General features: G+C 47.5%; 2 protein-coding genes across 2 annotated transcripts in view; both read right to left on the minus strand.

Moving 5' to 3' along the window:
- Positions 1-27342, minus strand: part of LOC122929093 — an 82008-nt gene that overhangs the window by 47926 nt on the left and 6740 nt on the right. The window lies entirely within an intron of this gene.
- Positions 700-27310, minus strand: LOC122929094. Its single transcript, XM_044282554.1, has 12 exons — positions 27259-27310; positions 24987-25042; positions 23750-23803; positions 23075-23280; positions 22326-22379; positions 21871-21924; positions 21151-21390; positions 19526-19570; positions 18673-18930; positions 17701-17780; positions 2781-2958; positions 700-1798 (listed from the first exon to the last, which is right to left on the minus strand). Exons 1-11 carry the CDS (start codon positions 27289-27291, stop codon positions 2950-2952), a joined length of 1089 nt encoding a protein of 362 aa, XP_044138489.1. The 5' UTR covers positions 27292-27310; the 3' UTR covers positions 700-1798; positions 2781-2949.

Genomic DNA, 27342 nt, shown 5'->3' on the forward strand with positions numbered 1-27342 from the left:
GGATCGGGGTCAGACACGTACAGAAGAAAACGGGCCTTCACTAGAGATGAGCAAATTGGACGGAAGGCTCGATCTGGGTACAGATGAATGTAACCACAATCGCAAGTTCTGTGATCGCCCTGTAAAGTTGTGTATGATGCACTTTTTTTTCCCAAAGAGGTTTCTTAATTTTTTGTTTCGAATGCACTGGATCATTTTGAGATCACTTTGGCCAAAGTAAAGCCGGCCATACACATTTGACAAGTGTCAGAAATGTTGGGTAAGGTGGATGGGAGGACAATCTGATGTTTGAGGTCTGATCCATTTCTAACACGGGGGAATAAGCAGGTTAGGCTACTTTCACACTAGCGTTCGGGTGTCCGCTCGTGAGCTCCATTTGAAGGAGCTCACGAGCGGACCCGAACGCAGCCGTCCAGCCCTGATGCAGTCTGAATGGAGCGGATCCGCTCAGACTGCATCAGTCTGGCGGCGTTCAGCCTCCGCTCCGCTCGCCTCCGCACGGACAGGCGGACAGCTGAACGCTGCTTGCAGCGTTCGGGTGTCCGCCTGGCCGTGCGGATCCGTCCAGACTTACAATGTAAGTCAATGGGGACGGATCCGTTTGAAGATGCCACAATATGGCTCAATCTTCAAGCGGATCCGTCCCCCATTGACTTTACATTGAAAGTCTGGACGGATCCATCCGAGGCTATTTTCACACTTAGCTTTTTTTTGCCATTTTAATGCAGACGGATCCGTTCTGAACGGAGCCTCCGTCTGCATTAATATGATCGGATCCGTTCAGAACGGATCCGATCGAACGCTAGTGTGAAAGTAGCCTTATCCAACCTCTCCCTGTGTGATAAATGTGCACGGTCAGCCGAATGTGAGTGGTTATGTACTGTAAGTGCTCGGAGAGGTAGGTATCATCCAACAGCTTGATGTGTATGGCCGGCTCATCTTCCCCAGACAACTCCTGTTCATATTGCCTGGACCATGTTATTAGCCAGATTGGGCCCCAAATCAGTTTTCGCCAGGTCCACTTGTCATTTATTAGTTGGATGAATCCCTCAGCTGGACCCAAGTACCAACTCATTTCTGCATTTACTGGGAGGGATTGTGGATGAACCCAAGAGACCACTGAATGTCAGAAGCTCTAGAGAACAGGGGTTGTCCTGTTGGAATCAATTTTCCCTTTGTGTTAACTTCGAGTTTAGGAGCAATACAAAAAGTTAGTTAATGCTATATGATCTGCTAAAATACTGTGTACTATAGTAGGTTCCTCTTGGGAACGTAACGGGTGCTAATGTTGCTAATCAATACATAGTTACGCAAGGTGGAAAAGAAGCAAAATGACCAATGCCGAATGGTTGATGGCCAATGACCAGTCCAAAGACTTCATGGGGGTTTTCTCATCTTCACATGGCATCATTGGGCATCCCTTGAAATCAAAGTTCACAAGAACTTCACCTAACACAGCTCTGCTTACTAAAAGAAGATGGGCTCTTGCCTCAATAAAACATGATTAATTCAAGACGGTAATAAAGGAGGGAGTTCTAGAATTCATCGAGGAGAAGACTACACAGAGTCTTCAGCTTGGGTTGTGGTATCTGTTTCCATTTGATCTGTGTCGAGCAGCCCGACAGATAAGGTTTCTGATTTACTTTCCCCATTTTGAAGGCCTCCATTGGTGGTCCCATTTGTAGAAGTCTTCAGAAGTAATGGTATGTCATTTGGGTTGGATTCCAGGTTAGCACCAGTTTGAGGGACATTGTTGGTATGACGTCTTCCACAACGACATACAACTTCATTGACCCAGCTGTGAAAGTAATGAAAAAGTTTATACGGTCAAATGGTTCCAAGTTAGAAACATATAATGAAAAAGTGACTCTGGTCCTGACCGTGATGTACTATACCATATACAGAGTCCCATGCTCATCCCCGTTGGGTTACCCCCTTATCTTATACATCTTAGATAGAGGAACACCATCACGCTGTGCTAGGGAAGAATTGGTGTACTGCGTACAGCAGTCCCTCACATTACAATAATAATTGCTTCCAGGACGACCATTGTATGTTGAAATCATTGTAACTTGAATAATGTGTTCCAAAGCCCCAAAATGTCATCCAAGATGAGAGAAAATGAAGATTTAAGAAAAATAAGCAGATAACTAAGGCTACTTTTACATCTCTGTTTTTGCTGGATCCGTCAAAAACGCTTCTGTAATTATAATACAACCGTCTGCATCCGTTATCTCTAAAATAGCCATGACGGATCCGCTGAGCGGTGTATGGAGTGCACATTTTATGTATGGGTAGCAGCAGCGCGCATTGCAGCTCCTGCCCGTGCTCCTCGGACAACTACTTACTTCTGGCATAGCACATGAGTACCCTCTTACCCTGTACTATGCCAGGATTAGCTGAGCAGCGCGAGCTCCTGCTTCTGCCTGCTCCGCTAAGCGAACTGCATGTCAACACGTGGCTTATCGGATCAGGCAGGAGCAGGAACTCGCGCCGCTCAGCTAATCCTGGCATAGTACAGGGTAACAGGGTACTCATGTGCTATGCCAGGAGTAAGTAATTGTCCGAGGAGCAGCAATGTGCGCCCCTGCCCCATTCATAAAATGTACTCCGTACACCGCCGAGCTGTCACAGGGAATGGTGCACTTTAGGGATGTAAAAGTGTAAAAAAAAAATAGAAAATGGAATAATAAAGTCTATTACAAATAGTTTATTAGGGACATCGTAACAAAGGTTTAGTTACTCTCTAAAGGTCATGAAATGTAAATTGAAGACGTTACCTCCTAAATTTTTGGCAGAGTCCGTACAGTAATGATAGTGTAATAATAAGAAGAAGAGGAACTCCAACGGCTGCCGTAATCTTCACGATGTCTTCGGCAGACCGCCCCTGTGCAGAGCTGTCAGCAGGTTTTGTGTATTCAGTGATTTTCTCCAGCACTGATTTTTCACTCAGCGTTTCTGAAAAAATAAAACTAGAATTTTATCTCGTGATAACAGTGACCGCAAATTACAGTAAATTTACAAGAGACTTGAGAAGTCACGTCCCCGGTGACAGGTCATTCTCCCCCCAAAGGATCAGCACATACGTCTCATAAAATCCTCTGTGCTGCTGTTTCCACTATGTAACCCTCAGTCTGTGACCTCTCACAAGATTAGCCCACTCCTCTCCTGAGATGCTCTGTGCTGCTGTGAACTTCCACTTGTTATTAATTCACATCAAATACTCTGTGAGTTTAACCCCCTTCCTGACATTTGGCATACTGCTATGTCTCAGCGGGACATAGTAGTACGTCATGAATAATTGGGCAGACGCCGGTCAATGCAGGGGCCCAGCAGTGACTGACAGCCGGGACCCTGCTGTATCCGCCAGCATTGCTGTAAATGGCGATGCCGGCGGATTAACCCTTTATATGCCGGAACAAATACACGATGTTGGCAGAGGGAGGGGGCTCCCTCTGCCTCTTCATCGCCCCCCCCCCCCCCCTTGCTTCAGTGACAGGGGGCAGATGAATGTGATAGCAACCACGCAAAGGCCTCAGGGTCTGCTATGTACGGAAGCCTGTGAGGCCCAGCCCCCATACTGGGTATTAGGGCTGCACGATATGGGAATTTTGTGCGATTGAGATTAGGGCCCTAAAAATTGCGATAACGATATGCGATGCGATATTTTAAAGGAATTGTGCTAGAGGTCTATTTGCTTGGATTTTCCCATATGAGCCGCTGACGCGGCTGGGTATGACATAGTTATGGGGGATCAGTGGATGACGCTGTGTTGTGGGGGATCTGTGGAGGGTGCTGTTATATGGGGGATCTGTGGAGGGCGCTGTTATATGGGGGATCTGTGGAGGGCGCTGTTATATGGGGGATCTGTGGAGGGCGCTGTTATATGGGGGATCTGTGGAGGGCGCTGTTATATGGGGGATCTGTGGAGGGCGCTGTTATATGGGGGATCTGTGGAGGGCGCTGTTATATGGGGGATCTGTGGAGGACGCTGTTATATGGGGGATCTGTGGAGGACGCTGTTATATGGGGGATCTGTGGAGGACGCTGTTATATGGGGGATCTGTGGAGGACGCTGTTATATGGGGGATCTGTGGAGGGCGCTGTTATATGGGGGATTTGTGGAGGGCGCTGTTATATGGGGGATCTGTGGAGGACGCTGTTATATGGGGGATCTGTGGAGGACGCTGTTATATGGGGGATCTGTGGAGGGCGCTGTTATATGGGGGATCTGTGGAGGGCGCTGTTATATGGGGGATCTGTGGAGGACGCTGTTATATGGGGGATCTGTGGATGACGCTGTGTTGTGGGGGATCTGTGGAGGACGCTGTTATATGGGGGATCTGTGGATGACGCTGTTATGTGGGGGATCAGTGGAGGACGCTGTTATATGTGGGATCTGTGGATGACGCTGTGTTGTGGAGGATCTGTGGAGGACGCTGTTATATGGGGGATCTGTGGAGGATGCTGTTATATGGGGGATCTGTGGAGGACGCTGTTATATGGGGGATCTGTGGAGGACGCTGTTATATGGGGGATCTGTGGAGGACGCTGTTATATGGGGGATCTGTGGAGGACGCTGTTATATGGGGGATCTGTGGAGGGTTCTGTTATATGGGGGATCAGTGGAGGACTCTGTTATATGGGGGATCTGTGGAGTGTGCTGTTATATGGGGGATCTGTGGAGGACGCTGTTATATGGGGGATCTGTGGAGGGCGCTGTTATATGGGGGATCAGTGGAGGACTCTGTTATATGGGGGATCTGTGGAGTGTGCTGTTATATGGGGGATCTGTGGAGGGCGCTGTTATATGGGGGATCTGTGGAGGGCGCTGTTATATGGGGGATCTGTGGAGGACGCTGTTATATGGGGGATCTGTGGAGGACGCTGTTATATGGGGGATCTGTGGAGGACGCTGTTATATGGGGGATCTGTGGAGGACGCTGTTATATGGGGGATCTGTGGAGGACGCTGTTATGTGGGGGATCAGTGGAGGACGCTGTTATATGGGGGATCTGTGGAGGGCGCTGTTATATGGGGGATTTGTGGAGGGCGCTGTTATATGGGGGATCTGTGGAGGACGCTGTTATATGGGGGATCTGTGGAGGACGCTGTTATATGGGGGATCTGTGGAGGGCGCTGTTATATGGGGGATCTGTGGAGGGCGCTGTTATATGGGGGATCTGTGGAGGACGCTGTTATATGGGGGATCTGTGGATGACGCTGTGTTGTGGGGGATCTGTGGAGGACGCTGTTATATGGGGGATCTGTGGATGACGCTGTTATGTGGGGGATCAGTGGAGGACGCTGTTATATGTGGGATCTGTGGATGACGCTGTGTTGTGGAGGATCTGTGGAGGACGCTGTTATATGGGGGATCTGTGGAGGATGCTGTTATATGGGGGATCTGTGGAGGACGCTGTTATATGGGGGATCTGTGGAGGACGCTGTTATATGGGGGATCTGTGGAGGACGCTGTTATATGGGGGATCTGTGGAGGACGCTGTTATATGGGGGATCTGTGGAGGGTTCTGTTATATGGGGGATCAGTGGAGGACTCTGTTATATGGGGGATCTGTGGAGTGTGCTGTTATATGGGGGATCTGTGGAGGACGCTGTTATATGGGGGATCTGTGGAGGACGCTGTTATATGGGGGATCTGTGGAGGACGCTGTTATATGGGGGATCTGTGGATGACGCTGTTATGTGGGGGATCTGTGGAGGGCGCTGTTATATGGGGGATCTGTGGAGGACGCTGTTATATGGGGGATCTGTGGATGACGCTGTTATATGGGGGATCTGTGGAGGATGCTGTTATATGGGGGATCTGTGGAGGACGCTGTTATATGGGGGATCTGTGAAGGACGCTGTTATATGGGGGATCTGTGGAGGATGCTGTTATATGGGGGATCTGTGGAGGAAGCTGTTATATGGGGGATCTGTGGAGGGTTCTGTTATATGGGGGATCAGTGGAGGACTCTGTTATATGGGGGATCTGTGGAGTGTGCTGTTATATGGGGGATCTGTGGAGGACGCTGTTATATGGGGGATCAGTGGAGGACGCTGTTATATGGGGGATCAATGGAGGACGCTGTTATATGGGGGATCAGTGGAGGACGCTGTTATATGGGGGATCAGTGGAGGACGCTGTTATATGGGGGATCTGTGGAGGATGCTGTTATATGGGGGATTAGTGGAGGATGCTGTTATATGGGGGATCAGTGGAGGGCGCTGTTATATGGGGGATCAGTGGAGGACGCTGTTATATGGGGGATCAGTGGAGGGCGCTGTTATATGGGGGATCAGTGGAGGACGCTGTTATATGGGGGATCTGTGGATGACGCTGTGTTGTGGGGGATCTGTGGAGGACGCTGTGTTGTGGGGGATCTGTGGAGGGCGCTGTTATATGGGGGATCAGTGGAGGACGCTGTTATATGGGGGATCTGTGGAGGGTGCTGTTATATGGGGGGATCAGTGGAGGACGCTGTTATATGGGGGATCAGTGGAGGGTGCTGTTATATGGGGGATCAGTGGAGGACGCTGTTATATGGGGGATCTGTGGAGGTGGCTGTTATATGGGGGATCAGTGGAGGACGCTGTTATATGAGGGATCAGTGGAGGGCGCTGTTATATGGGGGATCAGTGGAGGACGCTGTTATATGGGGGATCTGTGGATGACGCTGTTATGTGGGGGATCTGTGGAGGGCGCTGTTATATGGGGGATCAGTGGAGGACGCTGTTATATGGGGGATCTGTGGATGACGCTGTGTTGTGGGGGATCTGTGGAGGACGCTGTTATATGGGGCATCTGTGGAGGATGCTGTTATATGGGGGATCTGTGGAGGACGCTGTTATATGGGGGATCTGTGGAGGACGCTGTTATATGGGGGATCTGTGGAGGGCGCTGTTATATGGGGGATCTGTGGAGGGCGCTGTTATATGGGGGATCTGTGGAGGGCGCTGTTATATGGGGGATCTGTGGAGGACGCTGTTATATGGGGGGTCTGTGGAGGGCGCTGTTATATGGGGGATCTGTGGAGGGCGCTGTTATATGGGGGATCTGTGGAGGGCGCTGTTATATGGGGGATCAGTGGAGGACGCTGTTATATGGGGGATCTGTGGAGGACGCTGTTATGTGGGGGATCAGTGGAGGACGCTGTTATAAGGGGGATCTGTGGAGGGCGCTGTTATATGGGGGATTTGTGGAGGGCGCTGTTATATGGGGGATCTGTGGAGGACGCTGTTATATGGGGGATCTGTGGAGGACGCTGTTATATGGGGGATCTGTGGAGGGCGCTGTTATATGGGGGATCTGTGGAGGGCGCTGTTATATGGGGGATCTGTGGAGGACGCTGTTATATGGGGGATCTGTGGATGACGCTGTGTTGTGGGGGATCTGTGGAGGACGCTGTTATATGGGGGATCTGTGGATGACGCTGTTATGTGGGAGATCAGTGGAGGACGCTGTTATATGTGGGATCTGTGGATGATGCTGTGTTGTGGAGGATCTGTGGAGGACGCTGTTATATGGGGGATCTGTGGAGGATGCTGTTATATGGGGGATCTGTGGAGGACGCTGTTATATGGGGGATCTGTGGAGGACGCTGTTATATGGGGGATCAGTGGAGGGCGCTGTTATATGGGGGATCTGTGGAGGACGCTGTTATATGGGGGATCTGTGGAGGGTTCTGTTATATGGGGGATCAGTGGAGGACTCTGTTATATGGGGGATCTGTGGAGTGTGCTGTTATATGCGGGATCTGTGGAGGACGCTGTTATATGGGGGATCTGTGGAGGACGCTGTTATATGGGGGATCTGTGGATGACGCTGTTATGTGGGGGATCTGTGGAGGGCGCTGTTATATGGGGGATCTGTGGAGGACGCTGTTATATGGGGGATCTGTGGATGACGCTGTTATATGGGGGATCTGTGGAGGATGCTGTTATATGGGGGATCTGTGGAGGACGCTGTTATATGGGGGATCTGTGGAGGACGCTGTTATATGGGGGATCTGTGGAGGATGCTGTTATATGGGGGATCTGTGGAGGAAGCTGTTATATGGGGGATCTGTGGAGGGTTCTGTTATATGGGGGATCAGTGGAGGACTCTGTTATATGGGGGATCTGTGGAGTGTGCTGTTATATGGGGGATCTGTGGAGGACGCTGTTATATGGGGGATCAGTGGAGGACGCTGTTATATGGGGGATCTGTGGAGGGCGCTGTTATATGGGGGATCTGTGGAGGACGCTGTGTTGTGGGGGATCTGTGGAGGACGCTGTTATATGGGGGATCTGTGGAGGACGCTGTTATATGGGGGATCTCTGGAGGATGCTGTTATATGGGGGATCTGTGGAGGAAGCTGTTATATGGGGGATCTGTGGAGGTTTCTGTTATATGGGGGATCAGTGGAGGACTCTGTTATATGGGGGATCTGTGGAGTGTGCTGTTATATGGGGGATCTGTGGAGGACGCTGTTATATGGGGGATCTGTGGAGGACGCTGTTATATGGGGGATCAGTGGAGGACGCTGTTATATGGGGGATCAGTGGAGGACGCTGTTATATGGGGGATCAGTGGAGGACGCTGTTATATGGGGGATCAGTGGAGGACGCTGTTATATGGGGGATCAGTGGAGGACGCTGTTACATGGGGGATCAGTGGAGGACGCTGTTATATGGGGGATCAGTGGAGGACGCTGTTATATGGGGGATCAGTGGAGGACGCTGTTATATGGGGGATCAGTGGAGGACGCTGTTATGTGGGGGATCAGTGGAGGGTGCTGTTATGTGGGGGATCAGTGGAGGGCGCTGTTATATGGGGGATCAGTGGAGGGCGCTGTTATATGGGGGATCAGTGGAGGGCGCTGTTATATGGGGGATCAGTGGAGGGCGCTGTTATATGGGGGATCAGTGGAGGGCGCTGTTATATGGGGGATCAGTGGAGGGCGCTGTTATATGGGGGATCTGTGGATGATGCTGTTATATGGGGGATCTGTGGATGACGCTGTTATATGGGGCATCTGTGGAGGATGCTGTTATATGGGGGATCTGTGGAGGACGCTGTTATATGGGGGATCTGTGGAGGACGCTGTTATATGGGGGATCTGTGGAGGGCGCTGTTATATGGGGGATCTGTGGAGGACGCTGTTATATGGGGGATCTGTGGAGGGTTCTGTTATATGGGGGATCAGTGGAGGACTCTGTTATATGGGGGATCTGTGGAGTGTGCTGTTATATGGGGGATCTGTGGAGGACGCTGTTATATGGGGGATCTGTGGAGGGTGCTGTTATATGGGGGATCTGTGGAGGACGCTGTTATATGGGGGATCTGTGGAGGACGCTGTTATATGGGGGATCTGTGGAGGGTGCTGTTATATGGGGGATCAGTGGAGGACGCTGTTATATGGGGGATCAGTGGAGGGTGCTGTTATATGGGGGATCAGTGGAGGACGCTGTTATATGGGGGATCTGTGGAGGGTGCTGTTATATGGGGGATCAGTGGAGGACGCTTTTATATGGGGGATCAGTGGAGGGCGCTGTTATATGGGGGATCAGTGGAGGGCGCTGTTATATGGGGGGATCTGTGGATGACGCTGTTATGTGGGGGATCTGTGGAGGGCGCTGTTATATGGGGGATCTGTGGAGGACGCTGTTATATGGGGGATCTGTGGAGGACGCTGTGTTGTGGGGGATCTGTGGAGGACGCTGTTATATGGGGGAACTGTGGAGGACGCTGTTATATGGGGGATCTGTGGAGGATGCTGTTATATGGGGGATCTGTGGAGGAAGCTGTTATATGGGGGATCTGTGGAGTGTGCTGTTATATGGGGGATCTGTGGAGGACGCTGTTATATGGGGGATCTGTGGAGGACGCTGTTATATGGGGGATCAGTGGAGGATGCTGTTATATGGGGGATCAGTGGAGGACGCTGTTATATGGGGGATCAATGGAGGACGCTGTTATATGGGGGATCAGTGGAGGACGCTGTTATATGGGGGATCAGTGGAGGACGCTGTTATATGGGGGATCAGTGGAGGACGCTGTTATATGGGGGATCAGTGGAGGACGCTGTTACATGGGGGATCAGTGGAGGACGCTGTTATATGGGGGATCAGTGGAGGACGCTGTTATATGGGGGATCAGTGGAGGACGCTGTTATATGGGGGATCAGTGGAGGACGTTGTTATATGGGGGATCAGTGGAGGGTGCTGTTATGTGGGGGATCAGTGGAGGGCGCTGTTATATGGGGGATCAGTGGAGGGCGCTGTTATATGGGGGATCAGTGGAGGGCGCTGTTATATGGGGGATCAGTGGAGGGCGCTGTTATATGGGGGATCAGTGGAGGGCGCTGTTATATGGGGGATCAGTGGAGGGCGCTGTTATATGGGGGATCAGTGGAGGGCGCTGTTATATGGGGGATCAGTGGAGGGCGCTGTTATATGTGGGATCAGTGGAGGGCGCTGTTACAGTGGAGGAAATAATTATTTGACCCCTCACTGATTTTGTAAGTTTGTCCAATGACAAAGAAATGAAAAGTCTCAGAACAGTATCATTTCAATGGTAGGTTTATTGTAACAGTGGCAGATAGCACATCAAAAGGAAAATCGAAAAAATAACTTTAAATAAAAGATAGCAACTGATTTGCATTTCATTGAGTGAAATAAGTATTTGAACCCTCTAACAAAAAAAGACTTAATACTTGGTGGAAAAACCCTTGTTTGCAAGCACAGAGGTCAAACGTTTCTTGTAATTGATGACCAAGTTTGCGCACATTTTAGGAGGAATGTTGGTCCACTCCTCTTTGCAGATCATCTCTAAATCCCTAAGGTTTCGAGGCTGTCTCTGTGCAACTCTGAGCTTGAGCTCCCTCCATAGGTTTTCGATTGGATTAAGGTCCGGAGACTGACTAGGCCACTCCATGACCTTAATGTGCTTCTTCTTGAGCCACTCCTTTGTTGCCTTTGCTGTATGTTTTGGGTCATTGTCGTGCTGGAACACCCATCCACGACCCATTTTCAGTTTCCTGGCAGAGGGAAGGAGGTTGTCGCTCAGGATTTCACGATACATGGCTCCGTCCATTTTCCCGTTTATGCGAATAAGTTGTCCTGTGCCCTTAGCAGAAAAACACCCCCAAAGCAAAATGTTTCCACCCCCATGCTTGACGGTGGGGATGGTGTTTTGGGGGTTATAGGCAGCATTTTTCTTCCTCCAAACACAGCGAGTTGAGTTAATGCCAAAGAGCTCTATTTTGGTCTCATCAGACCACAGCACCTTCTCCCAGTCACTCTCTGAATCATTCAGGTGTTCATTGGCAAACTTCAGACGGGCCTGCACATGTGCCTTCCTGAGCAGGGGGACCTTGCGAGCCCTGCAGGATTTTAATCCATTGCGGTGTAATGTGTTTCCAATGGTTTTCTTGGTGACTGTGGTCCCTGCTAATTTGAGGTCATTAACTAACTCCTCCCGTGTAGTTCTAGGATGCTTTTTCACCTTTCTCAGAACCATTGACACCCCACGAGGTGAGATCTTGCGTGGAGCCCCAGAGCGAGGTCGATTGATGGTCATTTTGTGCTCCTTCCATTTTCGAACAATCGCACCAACAGTTGTCACCTTCTCTCCCAGCTTCTTGCTAATGGTTTTGTAGCCCATTCCAGCCTTGTGCAGGTCTACAATTTTGTCTCTGACATCCTTGGACAGCTCTTTGGTCTTTCCCATGTTGGAGAGTTTGGAGTCTGCTTGATTGATTGATTCTGTGGACAGGTGTCTTTTATACAGGTGACTAGTTAAGACAGGTGTCCTTAATGAGGGTGACTAATTGAGTAGAAGTGTCTAACCACTCTGTGGGAGCCAGAACTCTTAATGGTTGGTAGGGGTTCAAATACTTATTTCACTCAATGAAATGCAAATCAGTTGCTATCTTTTATTTAAAGTTATTTTTTCGATTTTCCTTTTGATGTGCTATCTGCCACTGTTACAATAAACCTACCATTGAAATGATACTGTTCTGAGACTTTTCATTTCTTTGTCATTGGACAAACTTACAAAATCAGTGAGGGGTCAAATAATTATTTCCTCCACTGTATATGGGGGATCAGTGGAGGGCGCTGTTATATGGGGGATCTGTGGATGATGCTGTTATATGGGGGATCTGTGGATGACGCTGTGTTGTGGGGGATCTGTGGAGGACGCTGTTATATGGGGGATCTGTGGAGGACGCTGTTATATGGGGGATCTGTGGAGGATGCTGTTATATGGGGGATCTGTGGAGGATGCTGTTATATGGGGGATCTGTGGAGGACGCTGTTATATGGGGATCTGTGGAGGATGCTGTTATATGGGGGATCTGTGGAGGACGCTGTTATATGGGGGATCTGTGGAGGGTGCTGTTATATGGGGGATCTGTGGAGGACGCTTTTATATGGGGGATCTGTGGAGGGTGCTGTTATATGGGGGATCTGTGGAGGACGCTGTTATATGGGGGATCTGTGGAGGACTCTGTTATATGGGGGATCTGTGGAGGACGCTGTTATATGGGGGATCTGTGGAGGATACTGTTATATGGGGGATCTGTGGAGGGCGCTGTTATATGGGGGATCTGTGGATGACGCTGTGTTGTGGGGGATCTGTGGAGGACGCTGTTATATGGGGGATCTGTGGAGGATGCTGTTATATGGGGGATCTGTGGAGGAAGCTGTTATATGGGGGATCTGTGGAGGGCGCTGTTATATGGGGGATCTGTGGATGACGCTGTGTTGTGGGGGATCTGTGGAGGACGCTGTTATATGGGGGATCTGTGGAGGACGCTGTTATATGGGGGTTCTGTGGAGGACGCTGTTATATGGGGGATCTGTGGAGGGTGCTGTTATATGGGGGATCTGTGGAGGACGCTGTTATATGGGGGATCAGTGGAGGACGCTGTTATATGGGGGATCTGTGGATGACGCTGTGTTGTGGGGGATCTGTGGAGGACGCTGTTATATGGGGGATCTGTGGAGGACACTGTTATATGGGGGATCTGTGGAGGACGTTGTTATATGGGGGATCTGTGGAGGACGCTGTTATATGGGGGATCAGTGGAGGACGCTGTTATATGGGGGATCTGTGGAGGGTGCTGTTATATGGGGGATCTGTGGAGGACGCTGTTATATGGGGGATCAGTGGAGGACGCTGTTATATGGGGGATCTGTGGATGACGCTGTGTTGTGGGGGATCTGTGGAGGACGCTGTTATATGGGGGATCTGTGGAGGACACTGTTATATGGGGGATCTGTGGAGGACGCTGTTATATGGGGGATCTGTGGAGGACGCTGTTATATGGGGGATCAGTGGAGGACGCTGTTATATGGGGGATCAGTGGAGGACGCTGTTATATGGGGGATCAGTGGAGGACGCTGTTATATGGGGGATCAGTGGAGGACGCTGTTATATGGGGGATCAGTGGAGGGCGCTGTTATATGGGGGATCAGTGGAGGGCACTGTTATATGGGGGATTAGTGGAGGACGCTGTTATATGGGGGATCAGTGGAGGGCGCTGTTATATGGGGGATTAGTGGAGGGCGCTGTTATATGGGGGATCAGTGGAGGGCGCTGTTATATGGGGGATCAGTGGAGGGCGCTGTTATATGGGGGATCAGTGGAGGGCGCTGTTATATGGGGGATCAGTGGAGGGCGCTGTTATATGGGCGATCAGTGGAGGGCGCTGTTATATGGGCGATCAGTGGAGGGCGCTGTTATATGGGGGATCAGTGGAGGGCGCTGTTATATGGGGGATCAGTGGAGGGCGCTGTTATATGGGGATCAGTGGAGGGCGCTGTTATATGGGGGATCAGTGGAGGGCGCTGTTATATGGGGGATCAGTGGAGGGCGCTGTTATATGGGGGATCAGTGGAGGGTGCTATTATATGGGGGATCAGTGGAGGACGCTGTTATATGGGGGATCTGTGGAGGGTGCTGTTATATGGGGATCTGTGGAGGACGCTGTTATATGGGGGATCAGTGGAGGACGCTGTTATATGGGGGATCTGTGGATGACGCTGTGTTGTGGGGGATCTGTGGAGGACGCTGTTATATGGGGGATCTGTGGAGGACACTGTTATATGGGGGATCTGTGGAGGACGTTGTTATATGGGGGATCTGTGGAGGACGCTGTTATATGGGGGATCAGTGGAGGACGCTGTTATATGGGGGATCTGTGGAGGGTGCTGTTATATGGGGGATCTGTGGAGGACGCTGTTATATGGGGGATCAGTGGAGGACGCTGTTATATGGGGGATCTGTGGATGACGCTGTGTTGTGGGGGATCTGTGGAGGACGCTGTTATATGGGGGATCTGTGGAGGACACTGTTATATGGGGGATCTGTGGAGGACGCTGTTATATGGGGGATCTGTGGAGGACGCTGTTATATGGGGGATCAGTGGAGGACGCTGTTATATGGGGGATCAGTGGAGGACGCTGTTATATGGGGGATCAGTGGAGGACGCTGTTATATGGGGGATCAGTGGAGGACGCTGTTATATGGGGGATCAGTGGAGGGCGCTGTTATATGGGGGATCAGTGGAGGGCACTGTTATATGGGGGATTAGTGGAGGACGCTGTTATATGGGGGATCAGTGGAGGGCGCTGTTATATGGGGGATTAGTGGAGGGCGCTGTTATATGGGGGATCAGTGGAGGGCGCTGTTATATAGGGGATCAGTGGAGGGCGCTGTTATATGGGGGATCAGTGGAGGGCGCTGTTATATGGGGGATCAGTGGAGGGCGCTGTTATATGGGGCGATCAGTGGAGGGCGCTGTTATATGGGCGATCAGTGGAGGGCGCTGTTATATGGGCGATCAGTGGAGGGCGCTGTTATATGGGGGATCAGTGGAGGGCGCTGTTATATGGGGGATCAGTGGAGGGCGCTGTTATATGGGGGATCAGTGGGAGGGCGCTGTTATATGGGGATCAGTGGAGGGCGCTGTTATATGGGGGATCAGTGGAGGGCGCTGTTATATGGGGGATCAGTGGAGGGCGCTGTTATATGGGGGATCAGTGGAGGGCGCTATTATATGGGGGATCAGTGGAGGGGCGCTGTTATATGGGGGATCAGTGGAGGGCGCTGTTATATGGGGGATCAGTGGAGGGCGCTGTTATATGGGGGATCAGTGGAGGGCGCTGTTATATGGGGGATCAGTGGAGGGCGCCGTTATATGGGGGATCTGTGGAGGGCGCCGTTATATGGGAGATCTGTGGAGGGCGCCGTTATATGGGGGATCTGTGGAGGGCGCCGTTATATGGGGGATCTGTGGAGGGTGCCGTTATATGGGGGATCTGTGGAGGGCGCCGTTATATGGGGGATCTGTGGAGGGCGCCGTTATATGGGGGATCTGTGGAGGGCGCCGTTATATGGGGGATCTGTGGAGGGAGCTGTTATATGGGGGATCTGTGGAGGGCGCTGTTATATGGGGGATCAGTGGAGGGCGGCGTTAACTGAAAGGGCCAAGGAAAAGACGGCTTTTTCTGCACCCAGTGGTCATTTCCAATACACTAGGTTGCCATTTGGCCTCCATGGGGCCCCGGCGACTTTTCAGCGTATGATGGATAGGATCCTAAGGCCACATATTGGTTATACATCAGAATATCTGGATGATGTAATAATTTACAGTAGCGACTGGGAGTCTCACCTACCAAAAGTGCAGGCGGTCGTGGATTCACTAAGACAGGCGGGTCTCACCGCAAACCCTAAAAAGTGTGCCATCGGCTTGGAAGAAGCCAAGTATTTGGGAAACACCATTGGGCGAGGTCTGATCAAACCCCAGCTAAACAAAATAGACTCAATACAAAACTGGCCTAGACCCCTAAACAAGAAGCAAGTGAGATCGTTTTTGGGAATTGCAGGGTATTACAGAAGGTTTATCCCTAATTTTGCATCTATGGCGGTTCCCTTAAAGGGGTTGTCCAGGTTCAGAGCTGAACCTGGACATCCCTCCATTTTCACCCCGGCAGCTCCCCTGACATGAGCATCGGAGCAGTTCATGCTCCGATGCTCTCCTTTGCCCTGCGCTAAATCGCGCAGGGCAAAGGCATTTTTCTGAGTTCCGGTGACGTACCGGGGCTCTCTATGGGGCTGACAGGAACCCCGGTGACGTCACCGGCACTGATGGGCGGGATTTGGCTCTGCCCTAGCCAGTAAAACGGCTAGGGCAGAGCTAAAGCCCGCCCCTCAGAGCCGGTGACGTCACCGAACACACTGCTGGGCGGAAGTTACCGCCCGGCAGTGTGTTATTGTAAACACAAGAGCCTGTGCCCTGCGCGATCTAGCGCAGGGCACGGGAGCGCATCGGAGCATGAGATGCTCCGATGCCAGGCTCAGGAGGGCTGCCGGGGTGAAAATAAGGGTATGTCCGGGTTCAGCTCTGAACCCGGACAACCCCTTTAACCGATCTTACAAAAGGGAAAAATTCAGTGATGATAAAATGGACCCCAGAGGCCGAGAGGGCGTTCCAATCCTTGAAACAAGCCCTGTGCTCCCAGCCGGTACTGGTATGTCCGGATTTTCATAAACCCTTCTCCCTGCAAACCGATGCTTCGGAGGCTGGGTTAGGAGCAGTGTTATCACAAATAATTGATGGGGAAGAACACCCTGTCTTATACATAAGTCGGAAACTGGATGACCATGAAAAGAGGCATTTCACTGTAGAGAAAGAGGCTTTGGCCATTAAATGGGCCTTGGACGCTCTCAAATACTACCTACTGGGCAGAGAATTCACCCTCATCACAGACCATGCTCCCCTAAAGTGGATGCAGAATAACAAGGAAAAGAATAGTAAGGTTACCAGGTGGTTTCTGTCCCTCCAGCCTTTTAGGTTCACAGTACAGCACCGAGCAGGCAGCCTCCAGGGGAATGTAGATGGTTTGTCTCGTACTTACTGTTTGTCAAGCCAGGGTGCCCCAACCCATAGGTTAGTGCAAAAGGGGGGGAAATGTGGTGTCTCACAGGGTGAAGTAATTGAGGGTATATACGTGTCTCCCAGGTTCTTAGCATATGCTGAAGAAAGTTGTTTAGGAAAGGGTTAAGAAAAACCTAAGCCTGGGTCCTGATGAGCTGCACCTGGGGAGTCGCTAGAAAACTGGGCTGTCAACACACTTGCTCAGAACTCCCTGGGAGTGAGAGAAGCCACATCTCACTGAGGGACCCTGAAGGTCCAGAGCCTGCAAACTGCAAGTATCACAGGTTGCTGTACAGACAGCGTGCTTATTTTGCGTGGACTGAGGATAGCTCATCCACGTCCTAGAGAGGGACCTATTGTTTAGTTAGAGCCTGGATAAGGCTAGGTGTTCCGTTTATGTTTTGTGTTTTAAATGCAACCTGTGAAATAAAGCTGGCAGGACGCCAGTGGAAATGCACTTCTGTCTCCTGAGGTCACCTTCAGCGAAATAATCTGACTAATCCCCCTACCTTTTCACCGCTGGAAGGGCGAGCTAAATAACTGACTGTCACAATACATTCAATGGACAAATTCTAAACATGTTGTATATAAATCAAGCATCTGGCAGCAGCTTATCTCTATCTTCGGTTGACCATTAATTTTTATGGATGGCTGTACACGTTGGTATTTCATTGATGGAACAACAATGCGAAATAATCGGTAAAATGGAGAACGCCGCTGTGCCAAGTCTGTAAACCCATCAAGCTATCCCATCTAGTCATGTCCTTACCTTCACTTTTTTCTGCAGAAGTCTTACCATTGGACCAGTCACTTTGTCTTTCCCTCCCACCAGTCTTGTTTTTTTATACTCTGCAATGACAAAATAATTCTCATTCCAGATTTGGAACATATTCTTGAGACTTCTTGGCAGCAGGGGCATTAATGATTCCTAGAAACTCTCTAGACCCTGAGCACTCTAGACCCCTCGGCATTCTCAACTCTGCTAAGTTGGTATTGCCAAACTCTAGTGCCTTCATGCTGCCCTGGGCTTCATATGTGATCCTACCCCATGGACCTGAACCTGAGCAATATCCTCTTAGGTTCTTGTATTGTGCAAAGCATTCTGTTGTTCTTATGGATATGATATTAAAGTGGCTTATTTTTAACCATGGGTTTTGCCTGCCCTGACCTCTGCCTTGTTACCGAACTGAAAGTACTCACTGAGTACTCAACCTTCACGGAGCTCTGCATGTCATTGACTGCTGACCCTACATTATGCCTGATTATGACTTCTGCCTGCTGACGTGGTAATGTGTCTTGGGGTCATTAGATCAGTTTTAGGTCAGTTGTGGCCAAAAGGTTGGGTCCTGGGGCTTCCTTGCAGTCCAGATCCATGTTCAGTGATTAAAGGGTGAACATCTGGAAATGCCTTACATTCTGATCAAAGGTTTAGCTGTAAATCAAATCCATTGCAACCAAGAGTCTCCACTCAATCTCCAGTAAGATCTATGGCACATTGCATGAAATCCAAATTTTTGTACTGAGGCCTGGAGCCCTAATAACAGTTTTAGAATGACTAGCCAGGAATCACCACATCGTGAGAGGGAAGAGTATTTCTGTCCTGAACTGAGTATTAGCTCCCTTCTTTTTTTGCCTCCCCTGTGTCTGTTCCTTAATAAATCTATGGGGCCATGAATTTCTCTCCCTGATGCATAGTGAAGGACACCATTGTTATATGACCCCATCTATGTCTACCTCATACCTTTAGAATTCAGTTCCACATAGTCAGTGATGCCTTGTCCTTTCCCATGCTCAACAAACAATTGTCTATTTTCTACACCCCCGTTTTTTCTGCAGGAAATTTCCAGCAATGACTTGTTCGTGAAGCAAGCAGAGCAGCTCTTGAGTATGACCACTCTATTTGGGCAAAATATGACTTCATTTTCCTGAAAAGTTTTGTTCTGGTCAAATTGTTTGATAACGATTGGAAAATCTGTTACTGGAACACTGCCAGAGATCTCTGTCAGGAGAAAAGCAGAAGAGTGGAGGCTAAAATTATATATATAAATATATATATACCGTATATATAAAACATTTATGTTGTTATTCAAACATTCTCATAGCATTCTAATTATGAGGCAGACCTAAAATTGGTATTCTGGCCCTAGACAGTTGTGACATATACATAGCTATTTTCCTATAGATTGCCATGGTGAAAATACCACTTAGCCTAAAGTCTTATCTATCTTTGCATATGAATATGAAGATTAATCTATTGACCACTGTTATCTGAAAAGTTGACCTCTGGAGAAGCCAATTATAGAGTTCTTCAATGAGGAAAGTGAAAAGAAGAACAGAAAAATCCCTACCACTATGTTTGTGTCTTCAGTACTGATCTAAAGATTTTGCATTATTATGTGTCAATTAGATTGTTGTTCAATAGAGACAGATGTTTTGGCGTACTCGGCAGGATGTGGACTAAAGCAACCATTCTTCCTGTGTTTGCAGCACAACATTATATATAGATATTTGATTGCTAGATACATGGATAATAGATAGATAGATAGATAGATATTAGGTTATGCAGCTATTTAGAAACATCAGACCCTCCTTACCGACATCAACATCTTCATCTTCATCCTCCACGGATGTTTTACTCACTGGTCAATGGATGAAATATAAAATATTGCATTAGATAAGAAGCATCAAGCCCCATAAACAGTTCTAGAGCAGGGTGAATAGTGAAAATAAGTGTGTGCTTACGTTCACAATCTTAAAGGGATGTTCCATGTGCAATGTTACAGCAACTGACTAGGACATGCCATCACATAATGATCAGTTTGGGTCTGACCTCTGACACCCTGGGCAGTCCTGATAATGAAGAAACCAAGGCCATTCCAACAGTTCTCCAGCACATTGGTCCTCTGAGCACCCACTGGGCAGGGAATTGCAAGAGAACTCCATTCAACCTGTGGAGATTGTACAACTTGTGGTGATGGCATGTCCTAGTGATAGGATCACGTAGGGTACAACCACATGTTCAGGATTCTGTATGCAGTTTTGGAAACCAAAATCAGGAGTGGATCTTAAAAAGATAGAACCTATACAGGATAAATACAAAGTCTCTCTGAATTAACTTCTGGTTTTGACTTCTAAAACTGCATCCAAAAACCTGACCATGTGGCCATACCCTTTCTATGGTAGGCTTTACTTTTAGAAAAACAAGATGGGTTTCTTTCAAAAACAGCCCCACAGTTTGGGTGTGGCATTGCAGCTTACACCAATCACTTCAACTGCACCAAACTGTAATATCAGAACACCTATGAACACATGACCCATGGACCGCACTTATGGGTTTCTAATTCTGCACAACTTGTGTTTGAGCAGTTTCTAGAAGAAAGCAGCCATGGTGTTGTAATCTTGGATAGTGATGGACGAACATCACCCGGGACGGTTCGCGAACGCAATTGCGCGAACGCGATCAAATGTTCGCGAACCGCAAGTTTGCGGTGGGCCCCATTCACTTTACTGGCAGGAGAACCTGAAAAACCTTCAGCTCATATTTGCAGCCAGCAAAAACTTACTAGAAGTACTAAAATAGTGCCACAACATGGCGGAGAGGGGAGGCCGCCATGTACTGACAGAGTGCTAACTGGTCCTGGTGGTCAGGGATGAGGACTGTATTTCCCAAGGATCATTTTCTACTGGGAAATACCGGGCACAGTATAATACACTAGAATCTATATAATATAAAGATGTTAGCCCCCAACGATCAGATACTGATACCCCCAAAGGATAGGTCATGTAAAACTCCCTGAAAACCCCCTTCAAGGAATCTCACAGTGGAGACAATGAATCATCACTAAAGTATATTTGGAAGCTTGGTGGTAACCAGAATGACCACCATTGCAGACAACAGGGGTTGTCAACCAAATTTCCTAGGTTTAGACCTAGACAAACTAGTGGCCATGTTGACTGACACCTGATTTTCACAGATTTCAAAACAATGTATTTAATGGTTCTCTCACAGTATTTTACTTTCTATCATACCCACGAAATGAAAGTTTTACCTTTACAAATAATTGGGACGAGGGGGCCATCCAAATTTCCTAGGTTTAGACCTAGACAAACTAGTGGCCATGTTGACTGGCACCTAATTTTCACAGATTTCACACAATGTATTTAATGGTTCTCTTACAGTATTTTACTTTCTATCATACCCACAAAATTAAAGTTTTACCTTTACAAATAATTGGGACGAGGGGGCCATCCAAATTTCCTTTCCCATATTTGACCTGAATATCCATAGCATTGGTGCAATTCATTTCCAGAGATAACCCTCTAAAACAAGCCAAGCAGGACCTAAAAATTAAAACTCTTTCTGGACAGAATGTGGACTCTTCAAAGAAAAAGTTCTGATCATTATTGCTGAGGGTTACCGGAAAATCTGATACTTGAAAAGAATTTGCACACTGGAATCCTGATAGAGGGAATATGAACAGAAATACAATTGTGATTTACTAAATTGGAACAACCAGTTTGATAAAAGCCCAAAAAAAATAAAACTCTCGGCCAGTGCTTTTAGAGAAGGGAAGAGTAGGGGAGAGAAGTTGTTTGTGGAGGAGGAGCTGTTAGGAGAGAAGAAGCTGCTGAGATTGTAGTCATACTTGTGGTATCAGTCCAATCTAATGCTTGAGAGATATAGTGGTTGAAATTAACCTGTACCAGTTCAAATTTTAAAGTACATATGAAAGGTGTCTTAAAATAAAGGGATGTTATTTAGTATATCACCTATAGAGCATGTATAGATTGACAGTACCCAAGACAAGCAAAGCGAAGAGGAATAGCCACCCAAATATGTTCTATTGGAGAAGATCTAGATAGTGGATCTAGCACAGTCATTGTGAAGATGACCACACTAGAACATCAGGTAGTATTCTACTGGCACACATACACCTACCAGAGTGAACCAGATGGCACTGGCAAAACAAGCAGAGGGCAATAAGGGGAAGGCCTGTAAATAAAGGATACTCTTTAGTAACCATGGCTGTAACCGATTAGGTCTTCATCTAGAACTGAGGTCACTCATTAAACATGACCTTGACTCTAGCCACTGTACATATCAATGCATAGTAAAATCTACCTTAACACTACCGATGGCTACTGAAGACAGAAGCTTATTGACCTGGTTATAATGGTCAGCAGTAATGTGCCCAGGTGTTAGATGACAAGGGGGGGGGTGTGACATGAAGTCATTCTGTCTTGACCAGGGCATTTAACTACAGGACTAGGACACTGAATGAAATAGTTTCCTTGGGTGACGAAAAACCTAGCTACAAATTTAGATAAGCAATAAAAAAAAATGGGGGCATATAGAACTTGGATCAAAAAGCTGAATTTTTTCAGATGACTTACAATTTCCAGTAAATGTTTTAGGCAACTTCAGGCGGTATTTTCCAGACAAAATACCTAAAGTAAAGAAATATCAATTAGGTGAACAAGCACAATTCTGTGTAAGAAGAGAGGTAGTGGTAAAAGACTCATACATGCATATGATTTACAGTGTTGGGGTACCTTTTGAATGGGGTATCAGGAAGCGATCCATAGCTCATGCCATAAGTTCGCCAAATACAGGGTCTAACTGTCCAAGAGGCAAATAAGGGCAATTGTCTCAGAGCTCCAACTGTTTAGTTGTCTCCATTGTCCCAATTTTACCATAAGAGGGATCCACAGGCATCTAGAGTCAGGGGTTCCTATAACTACAAGGGAACAAATCCAATGAACTGCACCTCTATCACCCCAAACCCTCTCCTGGCCCATATTTAACTCTAATAGGGACATACTGTTGAGCAGATAGAGAGGAGGACAACTCTGAAGTGATGGAGGAGAATGTGGGGTAACTTCAACCATAGATAAGTTGGACATCATATACCATTTGTTATTATTGGGCGCTATATGATGCTATAGAGAGATGGGCACTGGATTCTAGAATTGTGGTATATGGTGGTTGATGGGTTGGGGGCTGGAGGCTTTACATGGGCATCCATAGACATTTATGGATAAAGGTGTTAACCCTCTCAAGAATGTCTTCAACTTCATCCAAGTTTTATCTACATTGACTTCTACACATTTTTTTAAACATTAATTTGGCATCATAAACTTGCCAGGTTTAGTACGTCGCCCCTTGATGACTACCACTGCCTTTATCTTCTTTCTTTTCCGTTTCCTCTGCCTCCTCTTCTTCATTTTTTGAGCCGGTAGAGGAATGGGTGATTCTGTGGCAGTTTCTGGAGGTGGAGACTTCTCTTCCGAATCCTGGTCAATCTTGCAAGGTTGATTGAACTTTTTGCTTGTTTTGTTTATGGAAAATCTGAAAAAAATAACACATTCAAAACAGATTTATTGTTGTCTACATTATGCTTTTGGAAGAGGTCACCCCCCCCCCCCCCCCCCTTATTGGATTTTATCAGTGTGAACGATTAAGCCAAGTATTTAATACTGACCCCGATGCTACTCACTACCATGGTGACCCAATTTGTATATGTTCCAATAAGTCTACCCCTAGTTTTTTTCTCCTGCACATGTATTGTCTTAGTCCCAGTTTCTTATGTTATGTTCCAACCAAGATCATGATGATATGATACTCACAGCTCACCTAGGTTCAGTCAACAACTTACTTTCTCATAGAAACTTATTTTGGCTGGATGGGTCCCTAGATGATAAACTGATTCTGGGGAAGTTAGGCAACCTAGCAGCATGTGTTCAAGGTGTAGACAGCTCTTAGAACATTATAGTTAACTTCATATGTTTAGGTAGTCTCTGACTTTTCACTCACTTACCCCTCCTCCTCGATAGATGTGCCATAGGCAATCAAATTGCTGTCTACAGGAGTTCTGTTGAGAAAAATCAATAGATGTAAGTATACAGATGTGTCCTTCCTTACAGTTTCTGTTGGCTTGAGATCTTCTGAAGACGAATGGCTTGAATTCTCCAGCTTGAAAAATACAACTTTAGCATTACTCTGTTGGGGGCGTTTGGAGTAGCAGAAAAAATTTCTGGACATCTAATTTCTGGATATCTTAGACCAAGAGGAAAAGTAATGAATGACACATCTGTATGTACATGGTGGAATGACTCCATATACAGCAATAGCCATTGTGACAATAACCTGAACCCCATCTACCATCATCCTCAAAGTAGAATATCAAAGTGGTTTCCGACCCTTAAAGCTGTTTTTCTTCTGCCCTCGAAAGTGCTTAGCTTCAAGACAAAAAAGTCACTTACCTGTTCACCAGTGCTCCATTATAGCACTTAAGGTCCTCTCTTTGCTGCTTCTGGTGACCTAAAGACCAGAGGTGTAGCATCTCATCCATCATCACCTCTGCAGCCATTCACTGACCTTAGCGGTGACGTGTCTTCAAGAGGCACAAAACTTCTGAGGCCAGTGAATGGACGCAGCAGTGCACATGATGACGTAAGGGTGTAAACCTCTAGTCCACAGGGGACCAGAAGCATTGGAGATTGGACCCTCGGCACTGGAATAGAGCATCGGTGAACAGATAAGTGGCTTTTTTTTATTTATGCTAAGCACATTGGGAAGCACATGTTAAACTGCTTTGTTGGTTGGACAACCACTTTTAAAAGGATTTTACCAATTGGAACATTTATGGCAAATTGATAGAATATACCATAAGTGTCCCATAGGTGAAGGACAGGTCCCACTTCTGGAGAATGGAGCCCTGAAGTGAATAGAGAGGAAACTGCCACTGTCTATTCACTTCTATGGCACAGCAAAAATTAGCCGAGCCCCTGGGATCTGCTTCTATGTAAAAAAAATAGGGCCTTAAGTGAATGCACAGTAAGGTGCACATGTGTGGTGTGGTGGTAGCCTGTTTTTCAGATAGGAGCGCATGCCAGAGGTGGACATTTATGGAACAACCCCTTTTAATGAGCAGCATCTGTTGGTGGGGGAAAGGGGTTATATGAAAATTTTCTATGATGTCTATGTACATTCCAGTCCCATAGTGATCTCCACGGTCCACAAGTAGTTTTTCTCGCACCTTTATGATCACTTACATTTTCTCATGGGCAGGAGAATCATCTGAGATCACTGCCATGTCTACAGGATAACTCTAGAGATAAACAGAGAAATAAAAATATATTAATACCAAATCTATCATAATCTGAGGCCTAGAACTGCCCAATTACCTACGTCCCTCACCTACTCCCTGCCATGGGCTGCAGTAGAGTGCAGTGCATCAAGCAGGGGGTCGGCGTATTGATGCCCTATGCTTAGGACAGGCCATTAAAGGGGTTGTCCAGGAGTAGAATATTGATCTCCCAGTAGAATAGGGCTTAATACTGTATGGAACTGTTAGTGGCGTAAGTAGAGAAATAAGGGCCCCATAGCAAGGATCAAACCAGGCCCCCCACACAGGACAGAAGGGTTTCTGCCTAAACCCCTTTAGTTGACCCATGGGCCATTTTTTCCACCGCCTCATTTGCTAAAAGTTGTTCCTTTAGAGGGTAGAGTCCTGACCAAGTTTTCACCCCCAGTAGAAGAGGGGATTATCCCAATTGGGCCCCCTTAAGCCCTGGGCCCCATAGCAGTCGCATGGTCTGACGCTATGGTAGTTACGGCCAATCCTACCTCTGTACAACACAACTGATTGTCTCAGACACATGAAGGCAAGAAGTTCTACAAATTAACTCTCGACATACCTGTTAATTAAAAAAAACATTCCAGGTGACTACCTCATGAAGCTGAGGGTTTGTCTCATCTGAGACATTGGTGGTGAATTGATAGAAAATGCTACCAATGTTCAAAAGGTGAGGGTCCTGCCCCTCCAGAACAGGACCCCTGATATGAGAGGAGAGCAGCCAGGCCTCCCTCCATTCATTTCTATGGGACTGCCGAAAATAGCTCTCAGCTATCTCCAGCATTCCCATAGAAGTTGATGGAGCAGTGGTCGTGCTTGCGCAGCATGCTCTTTATTCATTACTATGAGCCTATCGAAAATACCCGAGCGCACTCACTGCAGGTATTTTCTGAACCCCCATAGAAATTAACTGAGAGCACGCTGTGCATGCGCGGTGCACTTTCCTTATCTGACTTTGATGCCATATTCTAGTGATGTGTCATCGAAGTCCCAGATGTGCCAAGCCCTTTAATTAAGTGTTCTTGCATGGCAAGACCACTTACTGTTATCTCACATATATATTATTATTATTATAGCCAAATTTACCACCCTAACTCCTCCCACAGATAGACATACACAGTAATATACCGAATTGTTCCCGATTGGTGTGCTATTACTTTGTGGAACGTTTCGCCAAATGGTTCATGAAATATCAGTGTTTTTGTGGCAAAATTGGTCCCATAGGAATGAATGGCGGAATGTTCAAAACTAGAGTGGGAGCTGAAAAATAAGGACATGATTTTTAAACTGCCACCACTCCCTTATTTTCAAGCCCACCTACACAAATCTTATATCAAAACGTTCAGCTATCCCTGCTACCACTAAAATTGTCCACGGCTAAGCCATAGACCTGATAGTTTTCACAATATGAACATTTGTTTGTAACTGCCCGTTGACATTCATTGAAACTCCACTCTAGACACCTCAAATTTGAAGGGCAATTTCTAAACTGCAACTGTGCCTTCATTTTTTATATTTTAGAGACATACTATGCATAGAAATGTAGGTCTGGGTCTTGTGATTCTAACAATATAAAGCTCTTTGCTATAGGATTTATCATTTTTAAACTACAACCGTTTTAAGATGGCAACCGCCAGTGAAGTGAGCAGCCAGCAGAGTGACAAAAGCTAGAGTGTAAGCTGAAAAATCAGGACATGGTTTCTAAACTGCCACCACTCCCTCATTTTCAAGCCCACCTACACAAATTGGCTGCTAATGTTTGTATAAAAGTATGTTTTAATGTAACTGTGAAGCACTTTGGGCAACAATATTGCAATTAAATGTGCTATATAAATAAATAAAAGTTGAAATGCATTTCTCACTCTATCAAGTATGCCTGTCACGGATGAAGTTAGCAGATAGCTGAAACATATAAATAAACGAGCGACTGGCTTGATCCCAAACTAAGGAGCTTATAGGTGAGCCCTATAAAACCCTAAGAGCTCTCCCTGACTGCTATGCACATGCAAGGGTCTGTATGGTAGACTATTGCATGCCCGCGTACCTAATACTGTGTGACACCTGAAAACCCTATAATAGTCAGGGGACATGACCACCGGCTCCCTGCACTTAATACGGACAGAGTCAGGGTCACCTAGAATCAAGCCAGCAAGGAAACACAATAAAGTAAAAGACTTATCTGTACAAACAGCAGAAGCAGCCTCCAGCAGTGAACACCTCATCCAGGAAGTAGTATAAACCGCAAAGTGAGGCAGTATGGGAGGGATTATAAA

Source organism: Bufo gargarizans, chromosome 2 (genome assembly GCF_014858855.1).
Source record: "Bufo gargarizans isolate SCDJY-AF-19 chromosome 2, ASM1485885v1, whole genome shotgun sequence".
NCBI lineage: Eukaryota > Metazoa > Chordata > Amphibia > Anura > Bufonidae > Bufo > Bufo gargarizans.

Coding starts and splice junctions, on each gene's coding strand:
- LOC122929094 (XM_044282554.1), bottom strand. CDS start 27,291: ATGAGGTGTTCACTGCTGGAGGCTGCTTCTGCT. Junction 23,804..24,986: donor TCTCCTGCCCATGAGAAAAT/GTAAGTGATCAT, acceptor TTTTCTCAACAG/AACTCCTGTAGACAGCAATT. Junction 23,281..23,749: donor ACATCTATCGAGGAGGAGGG/GTAAGTGAGTGA, acceptor TATTTTTTTCAG/ATTTTCCATAAACAAAACAA.